At 31.1% G+C, this 12,051-nt stretch overlaps 1 protein-coding gene across 2 annotated transcripts; it reads right to left on the bottom strand.

Moving 5' to 3' along the window:
• Positions 1-2,357: 2,357 nt before the first annotated feature.
• Positions 2,358-9,529, bottom strand: LOC122510551 (zinc finger protein 341-like). 2 transcript variants are annotated; one of them, XM_043625303.1, is made up of 8 exons: positions 9,340-9,528; positions 9,131-9,205; positions 8,788-9,061; positions 8,417-8,714; positions 4,398-4,592; positions 3,745-4,308; positions 3,196-3,465; positions 2,358-3,058 (listed from the first exon to the last, which is right to left on the bottom strand). In XM_043625303.1, the coding sequence occupies exons 1-8, from the start codon at positions 9,368-9,370 to the stop codon at positions 2,675-2,677; spliced, it is 2,091 nt and encodes a 696-aa protein (XP_043481238.1). In that variant the 5' UTR covers positions 9,371-9,528; the 3' UTR covers positions 2,358-2,674. The 2 variants fall into 2 exon arrangements, with proteins under 2 accessions (XP_043481238.1, XP_043481236.1); XM_043625301.1 differs by having other exon boundaries at positions 8,788-9,205; positions 9,340-9,529.
• Positions 9,530-12,051: the final 2,522 nt, after the last annotated feature.

Below are 12,051 nucleotides of genomic sequence, written 5' to 3'. Positions count from 1 at the left end.
CTCTTCTATCCTTCTACGGTATGTAAATAGACTCTAGTTATAAACACAATTCTTCTTAACCATTTTCGCAAAATTTTTCCCTTTTCATAAATATATTATTAAATTATTTTGAAAATCTAAATAATATCACAATTGCAAATAAATAAATTTGCTTTTAAAATTAACACTGTTTAAACTATGTAATATTTACCTTGACATAACCACACTTTGTATCTATGTCAACACTGAACTTTAGTTCAATGCGCATGATCGACTTAATTGGTGATCAACTAGAACACAGTGATTATATTTTACTCACCAGGTCATGGCCGGATATACAGGCATAAAGCCAGTATAGTGCCAATCAAATTTAACTTAACTTAACTTAGAACACAGTGAGTCTGGCACTTTTCGTGCATATTTCTCAGACAGTTGTAGAAGCAGAGTTCGGTCTCCTTACTCTTCCTTCCTGCCTCATAGAGATTTTATAAATAGAGTGGGGAAGGTATAGGCGGCAGCGTGTGGGGGAAGTGTCCTGCCATAAACAGAAATCTGTCCTTCAATGAGCTCCAGCGCAAGAGAGACACCTACTGGTGCTAAATCTTCTTTCTCTTTCTATCAAGCGGACGCATACATGCAAACCATCCCCACTCTATTTATATTATCTCTATGAGTTGCCTACGACATATAAATATATATATATTAGGGTGGTTCTTATTTGGGCGATGTTTCCAAATCTTCGGTCTCACCTCAAAAAATTAATCAAGGTATATAAAAAAAGATTTTCCTGAAAGTTTGAAGCAAATCGAACAATATTAACACGTGCCTCTAGTCGACTGAAATTTTAAATGGAAAATACCTTTTTATCCCACATGCACAAAAATGGCGCTTTTAGATAGCTGACGAGAGGGAGTAAAGTCACTCATTTGTTCGACCATATGAAAATGGCGTCCATTTTCTCCCATGTGCAAAAATAACCGCTGATCCCATGCGTTATTTTTGCCCAAGGGAGAAAACGGCCGCCATTTTCATATAAGTCGAACAAGTGACTGATTTTTATTCCCTGTCGTCTCGGGGCGCCTACGGTGCCCTCGACCTCCACTCGTGTCACAAAAATCACCGTAAACAAATGGCTGCCTTTATACCCTTGTTGCTTAATATACTATGATTAATTTTTTGGGGTGAGACCGAAGATTTGGAAACATCGCCCAAATAAGAACCACCCTAATATATATATAAACAGTACGAAAACCTACCACGTCAGTCATATCCCATGAGTAGGAGTGAGACAGACTTATACCCATACCTTCCTATGACTGACGGATAGCTTTTCTTACTGGTATATATATATATGTGACCTGGTCTATGAAGTCGGTTCTACAATGGGCACGTCGGACGTGGTCGTCTAACGTACCGTGCTGACGTCACCCATTTGAATAGCATGGGTGACGTCAGAACGGCACGTCAGACGACCACGTCCGACGTGCCCATTGTAGAACCGACTTGAAAAGGGACCTTACGTGCGAAAACAGCAGTTAGGGTGAAGTCCCATGGCAGCGTTTTGCGTTGCGTTTTGTAACTAGGCCATGAGTGCAAATATAGCAAACGTATATCTCTATCCCTCTCACACTCATTGCCTAGTTACAAAACGCAACGCAAAACGCTGCCATGGGACTTCACCCTAAGGCTGAAGTTCCATGGCAGCGTTTTGCGTTGCGTTTTGTAACTAGGCAATGAGTGTGAGAGGGATAGAGATATGTTTGTAAGGGTTTTCGAGGCCGCTGATTACAAATATGATGTTAAATTGACTTTGACAGTTGACAACTGGCAACTTCTCTAAAAAGTGATCGTTTTTTTATAAAAAAGACAGTTCTAAGGTTTTTGAGGTCGCTGATAACGAATATGATATCAAATTTGAATTTTAATTGTTGACAGTTGTCAAAGAAACTGTCAACTTTTCTAAATAATAACGAATTATTGTCTTCGTTATTTTAATTTGTATAATAACAAAAAAATCAGTTTTTTCGTATTTTTACTCTTGTTTCTTTTGTCTTTAAAAAATTTTTTAAGAAACTTCTAATCAACTTATGACTTTTTGGTTTTCCCCATCTTAAAGAGCATTTCAAACTCTATCCGAATCAACAAAAAAGTAAAAAAAAATTTTTTGTCACGTAAGGTCCCTTTTCATAGACCAGGTCACATATATTAATTGAAAGTGATGCGATGAAGTTTAATAAAGTACATACATAAAACCTTTGAAATAAATCCTATATATAGAATTATAAGAATTATGCTGTTATAAGTATCCTTAATATAAAGCGAAATTCACTAAATTTTAAAGAGATAAATTTTTTTTTATAGAATAAAACAATCTGAAATAATTATAAGTTACTTACATTTGTAATATTTTATAATACAGTTATCACAGATATGTAAACTACATTTACCGTATTTGCTATTATAAAATGCATTAAATTTGCACTTACAATTAGCGAATGATCCCATTGCACACACTAATAAATTTTTTATATATATAATGAAATTCTACTCTTTTACAAATAAATTTAAAACTCTATTCTTTACAAATTTAAATTCTACTTCATTATAAATTGCTTTTAAAATCTACTCTTTAGAAATTATTTATTATTTAAATGATTAAAAAAAAAGAAAATATATTTATACTTAAAGAAGTCTTCTATTTGTTTTCCTCGTGAGAATTATTTGTATCAAGTTCCTCTCTCACGGACATTTTTAAATACGCTATAAATTCGGAATCTGAATCCTCGTGCGTTAATTCCATTTCTTTTTCAAATGAATTACAGGAAGATTCGTCTATTAATATTTCATTATTAATTTCAACAAAATCATTCATTATGTTTTCATCACAATTATCTATTTCTTCTAAATCGTCTAACTTTTGATTTTTATTTTTATTGTGTGCAATTTTAGAATTGGATTTTCTTTTAGAAATTGTTTTTCGCGTTTTTGTATTTTTAACAATCTTCATTGCTGCTTTTGAATTTTCTTCTATTATTGGCTCACAACTGTGATTAATTAGCTGATCGGATGTTCGAAATTCCTGAAATTGAATTTAATTATTTATGAAAATAATTTAATTCATGCAAAGAGTATTATTAAAATTTTTTAAAATAATTGAATTCATGAGAAGATAGTAAAAAAGTATCCGATTGTTTTGAAATTTCTATAAAAACTTACCAACGAGCAGACTTCACATTTTAAACAATGCTTATAGAGTTCTTGATGTTTATGTGCCTGTGGCCTGTGGAAATTTTTCGAACAAAGATTGCATCTGAATGTTTTAATATCGCTGTGCGTAAGTATGTGCCTTTTTAATTTATCGGGACGAGAAAATTCCCTCATGCAACCAACATAATTTCGATATGGACACTTTAATCTTTTTGTTAAATCGTGTATTAACATATGACGACGAAGTCGATCTTTCCTCTTAAATTTCGATGGACAATACTGAAAAAAATGAATTTTTTAAATTTATAATTTTCAATTCTTGAATAAAGAATAAAGCAAAAGAAAAAAAATCTTATTCCATATAGGGTAAACTAGACAGTAGTCGGACACCTCTAAATTTTAAATAACTACAAATCCATATGAGATAAAAAAAAATTTTTTTTGCTAAACGTTTGTAGTATTATTGTTAATGACCCTATACATTTGTAATCGAAAAAAATATTATTTTTAAAGGTTTTTGAGCCGGTGGCCGACTACTGTCTGGTTTACCCTACTCACTGAACAAATAAACGGTGTCTCATCATTATGAATCAATTTATGATTCGTAAGATATTGTTCAGTCTTGAAAGCCTTTCCACAGTCCTCACAAATGAAACGTGATTGCGCGGCGTGTGTTTTTAAATGACGTCTCAAAAATCTCTCGACATAAAAACTTTTTCCACAATGTGGACAAGCGTAATCGTGCGTTGTTGTCTCCATATGATGATTCAATGACTCCAAATTGGAAAATGACGATTTACAAATTGAACAACAATAATATTTTTCTGTTGTTTTTTGCTTACGGACGGTGTGACTGTATTGATGACTACCCAAATCAGAGAGTGTATTAAAAACTTTACCGCACACATGACAACGATATTCAGAACGTTTATGACTGCGTGTGTGCTCTAAAAAATCATCTAACTCTTGGAACATTAAACTACATCCAAGCTGAACGCATTTATATACTTTTAGAGTCAAATGAGAAATTATTAAATGCGCCTTTAACGCTTTGTACGAATCGAATATTTCTTTGCAAAATTGACAATGATAGGTCTTGTCAATACTTCCGTCTGTTGGAGCCTGGAAACAAAATTTATAAAAATTGTTTAAGAAAAGAAAAAAACTTAATAATCATAATTGTAATAATTAATCTAAAAATGGATTTTTACTTCAGGTGGAAGGGAATGAATAGCCGTGCCGGGCCACACTTTGTGCGAAGACATGTGTTTCTTAACATTAGATTTCTGTGCAAATGAACGACCACAAACTACGCATTGATATGGTTTTTCCCCTGTATGTGAACGTTCATGTTGTTGCCAGTAAAATTTTTTTGAAAATTGCTTTTCACAAAAATCGCATTTGTACTGTAAAAGACAAATATTTAAGTTAAAATACAATTTAAACAAAACTCCTAAAAATAATTGAGGGCTTGGAACAGATAACTGCCTGCAACGCATGGTCGAAAGGGACTATACCAGTCAGACAATAGTGAGCGCCTCTAGGCCTCTCACTGATGTCTGACTGGTATAGTTCCTTTAGACCATGCGTTGCAGGCAGTTATCCGTTCCAGGCCCTCAATTACAATCAGGATTGACACAAAAATTTAATTTTGTTTTTCCCTGATTTTTCCTGATTTTCAAACAAAATGTTGACTTTTTCCCTGATCCTAAAAAATATACTGATTCACTCTAAAAATTATTAGATAGGTACTCAAAGATATGTTCTATTACATTTATTTACGAATTTCTTTAATTGTAAAATTATACTGTAACATCAATAACATCTTTTTTTAAATAAATATTTAATCATTATTATTTTTTCATAGGAAATAGGATTTTCAAAAATTTCAAATTCAAACTTTTTGCAATTCAATAACTTATAGGAATAATAAATAATTATAATTAATAATAGTAATAATAATAATAATAATAATAAATATAAATATAAAACAAATTGATCAATTTCTTCATTTTTTATGATAATTAAAGATGACCGAGTAATAAAATCATTATTTTATGTTAAAAGAATGTTGAAAAAATGTTAAAAGAATGTTAAAAGAATAACAAAAAAAATGTTATTATAAATAAAAATAATTGAATCGCTATATAAAAAATGTATTATTATAATGAAAATAATTGAATTATTGCGAAATAAATTATATAAAATTTGTAAATAATAGAATTCCTGTGAAATTTTTATTATTTACGAAAATAATTTAATGTTTGCGTAGAATTTTACCAAATTTTTTTTTAACTCTCTGCTGATGCTAACGACCGTTATCGTCAAAAATCGTCATTCTGGGCGCCTGGTGGGGACTATGGGATTTACGTTCTTTGACAATAGAGTGGGGATAAGTTAGCATCAGCAGAGGGTTAAATAATTGAATTATTTTGGAAAATTTAATTAAATTGTATACATTGAAAATCATTGAATTAAGGAAATTGAAAATAATTGAAATTTTGCCATGAATTTTATTAAAAAATTTAATTTCGGAGAAGAATTTTACTATGTATATATAGATAATTGAAATTTTGACGACAATTTTGTTAAATTTTTGAACATAATTGAATTTCTGGGAAGAATGTTTGTAAATAATCATTTTTTTGAAAATAATTGAATTTTTGCAATCATTTGTAACTTCTCCAAAATTCAATTTTTTTAGTGTTTTTAAATAAAATTCTTCTACAAATCCATTATTTTTAATAATCAATTAAATATATATTTAAAAATTTAACTAAATTTAACTAATTCCAAATTAAAACCTTTTGAAGTTCATCTATTTATGAAAATTATAAACGCAACTCTTAAAATTTAAATAAGTTTTAAATATTTAAGTACACAGAAAAAAATATTCACCTGGAACAGCTATAAATTTCGCTAGGTTAGCCAAATTTTTAGTTGTTTCAGTTAAGACTTTCGCTATTTTAGAGAAACTTATCGCTGTTCCAGGTAAACATTTTTTTCCGTGTAAAATTATTTATTTTTGTAAGTAGTGCGATTCCATGGGAGATTTTAGTTTTTTCGGAGTAAGTAAACCAATTGCAATGAAACTTAGGAATTTCAATCTACACATAAAAAGAAACATTTTCACCAAATATTACGTCAAAATATTCAGTAGTTTTTGAGATGTCAAAATTTTGGAAAAATTTTGAAATCGTTATATCTTCTTTCCATCTTAACCAAATCACTTAATTCTTTTTGGAAAAAATTCAGCATAAAAAAACGAAAACATTTTTTATATTATGTTTATATAAAATTTTTATAAACAAAAAAGTTATTAAATAATAATTGAATAACTTTTGCACGACTAAACGAAATTGAATGAGGCAAACACTAAACAAATCTTCACTGTGGTTTTTTTAAGGTTCCGAAAAAAACATGGTACATCACGAAACATTTCTATACAATATTTTAATATTTTTGTTCACTTTTAAGCGTAAACATTAGAAGTTTCTGCTACTTTACGTGCAAATTCAGATGCGCGCGCAGACCTCTCTCTCTGAAACCGGAAATTCGTAGATGATTAGAAAGAGAGGTCTGCGCGCGCATCTGAATTTGCACGTAAAGTAGCAGAAACTTCTAATGTTTACGCTTAAAAGTGAACAAAAATATTAAAATATTGTATAGAAATGTTTCGTGATGTACCATGTTTTTTTCGGAACCTTAAAAAAACCACAGTGAAGATTTGTTTAGTGTTTGCCTCATTCAATTTCGTTTAGTCGTGCAAAAGTTATTCAATTATTATTTAATAACTTTTTTGTTTATAAAAATTTTTTATAAACATAATATAAAAAATGTTTTCGTTTTTTTATGCTGAATTTTTTCCAAAAAGAATTAAGTGATTTGGTTAAGATGGAAAGAAGATATAACGATTTCAAAATTTTTCCAAAATTTTGACATCTCAAAAACTACTGAATATTTTGACGTAATATTTGGTGAAAATGTTTCTTTTTATGTGTAGATTGAAATTCCTAAGTTTCATTGCAATTGGTTTACTTACTCCGAAAAAACTAAAATCTCCCATGGAATCGCACAGTAATAATTCTGTGGAAGAAATGCATAACAGCATAACTGACATTTTTATCAAATTTGAGATAACATCAGATTTGTATATATTTAATATTGCTCTTCAAAGTTCAATAGCTGAAAAATCATTAAAATGGTTATTATTAATGTAGAAAATAATGGAAAAAATAATCGCATAATTGCATTTTTGACAAAAGGAGACCAGCATAATAACATAACTGCATTCAGTTTAAAAAACAATTGACATAATTAAAAATGAAAATAACCTTTAAGAATAAAAACAATAAGAATTTTGTAATAAAATGTTTTTAGTGAAATACATTTTTCGTACTTTAAATTAAATATATTTATTTTAATAAAACTGGAACAAATTTTTTATAACATAAATTGTGCATTTAATTATGTACTTATTTTTAAGGGTATTTCTATTCTAAAAAATTTTGGAAAGTATTTCAAAAAATAAATTGAAAAATTCTTCAAGTTGAACAGTAAAATAACTCTTTTCTCGTTTAAATAAATTAAAAACATTTTATAAAAAAATAAATTTTATAACTAAATAAATTCTTATAATTTTTTCTAACGAATTAATAGTTTAATTTGTGTTTGTGTGAACAAATCTTATTATTATGACAAATCAAACCAAAATAAATTGTGACTTTAAAAGTGTCTGAAGTTGGACTCATATGCAAACTGAACTTGCATAATCGCATAAGTGCAATAAAACTCATGATTCCGATGAAAAAATCAAAATTTATATCAAATCGTGTGTTTTATTAAATGTTATAAATGAATTTTGAAAATATATTAAATAATAATACTAAATGCAAAAGACCGAACAAATCTGTTGATTTTCTGAATTGACAGAAGTGAGAGAACATTAAAATTAATTTATCTTGAAATCATGACAAATGCAGTTATGCTGTTATGCCTTTTTTCCACAGAATTTTATGATAGTTCTTCAGGATTTAAGTTATTTAAAAAGAAATTATTGACAGAAATAGAAAAAATTGAAAGTTTTTTTTGGAATTCGTGATAATTTCATAGTTTATGAGGCAAACAAACAAGACACAAAAATTCTGAATTTTCTTATGAGTTCTAAAAATTAAATTTTTTCCAGTACTTTTAATAAAAATCCCTGACTTTTCCCTGACAATAAATATACCTTTAGATTTTGTGTTGGTTGATTTTCTTGCTCAACAGAAGGTTTTTTCTCCTTATCATCAGTATCTGTAATGGGAATTTCCTCTGTAAAATTATGATAAAGATTTGAACTTGTAAAATCTTCATTTTGACAATTCTTATCCTCCAATGGTTGTATATTATGGACTTTCACACTTATAGACTCTGCATCAGAATTAAGTGACGGATTTCCAAATGAATCAATACTCTCGGTACTTAAAATAATCGGAACATTAAAACCAGGATCAGAAGGCAAATAACTCGAACCCTCCTGGTCCATACTGGAAAATAAGTTCATCACAATTATTTACTTGTAAAAGATTGCAGTGGTAAAATAAAATTGTATACTTATACCTAAACAACATATCGTTGCCTTCGAGAATAATTGGCTCGTCAAGTTGATCCGTTTGATCAAAAGTCTCCTGTGTGTGATATTGCGTTCCATCGGAGCACGTTTCATCCGTAGATACAATTTGAGAAGTATTAGTTACTAAATATTGACTAATATCTACTGATTGTTCTTGTACTTTGAAATGTTCCTGTTTATGTAATATAAACAATTGCAATGAAGTAAATTGACTTTTACACTTGCCACACTGAAATATATCCTCCTCATCCTGATCTATCGCTAATAGAGAGTAAACAAATAATTTATTTTTCACCAGAATATAATAATGAAGATGACAAAATAAAATACCTGATTGTTCAACTTGAGTGATAAGAGTTTGAGATTCAAGTAAAGATTGTACTGTAGAATTATCCAGGCAAACACCTTTAATAAATATACATTATTGTTATTGAATTGTTTAAAAAATAAATTTCTAACATTTGAGACAATTTTAATTACTAATTGATTTTAGTGCATAACCTCAATTGTTAAAAGAAATTTCTCTATAGATTTCTTACCTGTCAGTGCATCAAAAATAGAATTAGCCATTACTATTTTGTCGATTGAAATTTCATCTTATGATACAATTAAAAACTAATTGTAAAGAATCGTTTAATTTTAATAAAAAATCTAGATCAAAAATCAAAAACATTACTTTGGAACTTTAATTGAACAGCTGATTTCATGATTTACAGAATTTACAAGACTTACAGGATTTTGTTACGTGCGGAGTTACGTTATTTACGCGCAGGCGTAAGATCCGCGATTTGATTCGATGGGCGGTATTCATAGTCGATACTTATTTCTTAGGGTGCGATCCCATGTGAGCAGAATACGAGACGCATGATTTTCCCCTAAACGCCAAGTGGTCGAATGTTCAAATGGTCGAATACCAAGTAGTCGAATCGTTAACTGGTCGAATGCTAGAAACATCGAATAGTCAAAACGTCGAATGTTCAAAACATCGACTCATCAATTGATCGAATGTTCAAAACGTCGAATCGTCATTTGGTCGAATGCTAAAAACGTCGAATCGTCAAATGGTCGAATGCTCAATACGTCGAATGCTCAAATGGTCGAATGCTCAAAAGGTCGAATGCTCAAATGGTCGAATGCTAAAAACATCGAATTCTCAAATAGTCGAATGTTCAAAACGTCGAATCGTCAAATGGTCGAATGCTAAAAACATCGAATTCTCAAATGGTCGAATGTTCAAAACGTCGAATCGTCATTTGGTCGAATGCTAAAAACGTCGAATCTTCAAATGGTCGAATGCTAAAAACATCGAATCGTCAAATGGTCGAATGCTCAAAAGGTCGAATGCTCAAATGGTCGAATGCTAAAAACGTCGAATCGTCAAATGGTCGAATGCTCAAAACGTCGAATCGTCAAAAATTCGAAAAATTTGCTTGGTTTAAGTTAATGTTGACTTAAACCAAGCAAATTTTTCGAATTTTTGATGATTCGACGTTTTGAGCATTCGACCATTTGAGAATTCGACGTTTTGAGCATTCGACCATTTGAGGATTCGACGTTTTGAGCATTCGACCATTTGAGAATTCGACGTTTTGAACATTCGACCATTTGAGAATTCGACGCTTTTAGCATTCGACTATTTGACGATTCGACCTTTTGAGTATTCGACCATTTGACGATTCGACCTTTTGAACATTCGACTATTTGACGATTCGACGTTTTTAGCATTCGACTAAATGACGATTCGACGTTTTGAACATTCGACCATTTGAGAATTCGATGTTTTTAGCATTCGACCATTTGACGATTCGACCTTTTGAGCATTCGACCATTTGACGATTCGATGTTTTTAGCATTCGACCATTTGAGAATTCGACGTTTTGATCATTCGACAAATTGACGATTCGACGTTTTGAGCATTCGACGTTTTTAGCATTCGATGTTTTTAGCATTCGACCATTTGAGAATTCGACGTTTTGAACATTCGACCATTTGAGAATTCGACGCTTTTAGCATTCGACTATTTGACGATTCGACCTTTTGAGTATTCGACCATTTGACGATTCGACCTTTTGAACATTCGACTATTTGACGATTCGACGTTTTTAGCATTCGACTAAATGACGATTCGACGTTTTGAACATTCGACCATTTGAGAATTCGATGTTTTTAGCATTCGACCATTTGACGATTCGACCTTTTGAGCATTCGACCATTTGACGATTCGATGTTTTTAGCATTCGACCATTTGAGAATTCGACGTTTTGATCATTCGACAAATTGACGATTCGATATTTTGAACATTCGACGTTTTTAGCATTCGATGTTTTTAGCATTCGACCAGTTAACGATTCGACTACTTGGTATTCGACCATTTGAACATTCGACCATTTGTCGTTTAGGGGAAAATCATGCGTCTCCAGAATACGTCGACCGAAAGCAGAAAATCATGAGAGTGAAAAGAACAACAATATCTATTTATCTCTTTTGCACTCATGATTTTCTGCTTTCGGTCGACGTATTCTGCTCACATGGGATCGCACCCTTAAGCAGCGACTTAAGCTGCCACCTAGATTCGAGACGCATGATTTTCCCCTAAACGACAAATGGTCGAATGTTCAAATGGTCGAATACCAAGTAGTCGAATCGTTAACTGGTCGAATGCTAAAAACATCGAATGCTAAAAACGTCGAATGTTCAAAATATCGAATCGTCAATTTGTCGAATGATCAAAACGTCGAATTCTCAAATGGTCGAATGCTAAAAACATCGAATCGTCAAATGGTCGAATGCTCAAAAGGTCGAATCGTCAAATGGTCGAATGCTAAAAACATCGAATTCTCAAATGGTCGAATGTTCAAAACGTCGAATCGTCATTTAGTCGAATGCTAAAAACGTCGAATCGTCAAATAGTCGAATGTTCAAAAGGTCGAATCGTCAAATGGTCGAATACTCAAAAGGTCGAATCGTCAAATAGTCGAATGCTAAAAACGTCGAATTCTCAAATGGTCGAATGTTCAAAACGTCGAATTCTCAAATGGTCGAATGCTCAAAACGTCGAATCCTCAAATGGTCGAATGCTCAAAACGTCGAATTCTCAAATGGTCGAATGCTCAAAACGTCGAATCATCAAAAATTCGAAAAATTTGCTTGGTTTAAGTCAACATTAACTTAAACCAAGCAAATTTTTCGAATTTTTGACGATTCGACGTTTTGAGCATTCGACCATTTGACGATTCGACGTTTTTAGCATT

The sequence above is a fragment of the Leptopilina heterotoma genome, unplaced genomic scaffold, assembly GCF_015476425.1.
Source record: "Leptopilina heterotoma isolate Lh14 unplaced genomic scaffold, ASM1547642v1 Lhet_70, whole genome shotgun sequence".
NCBI lineage: Eukaryota > Metazoa > Arthropoda > Insecta > Hymenoptera > Figitidae > Leptopilina > Leptopilina heterotoma.
Note: the sequence above shows the minus strand (reverse complement) of the source record. Positions and strands in the feature narration are given on the sequence as shown.

Excerpts from the sequence above, each read along its gene's own strand:
- LOC122510551 (XM_043625301.1), bottom strand. The coding sequence starts at position 9,370 with ATGGCTAATTCTATTTTTGATGCACTGACAG. Across the intron at positions 3,466-3,744 it reads AGACACCGTTTATTTGTTCA|TATTGTCCATCGAAATTTAA; the intron begins GTGAGTAGGGTA and ends CATTTTTTTCAG. Across the intron at positions 3,059-3,195 it reads AATGTGAAGTCTGCTCGTTG|GAATTTCGAACATCCGATCA; the intron begins GTAAGTTTTTAT and ends ATTCAATTTCAG.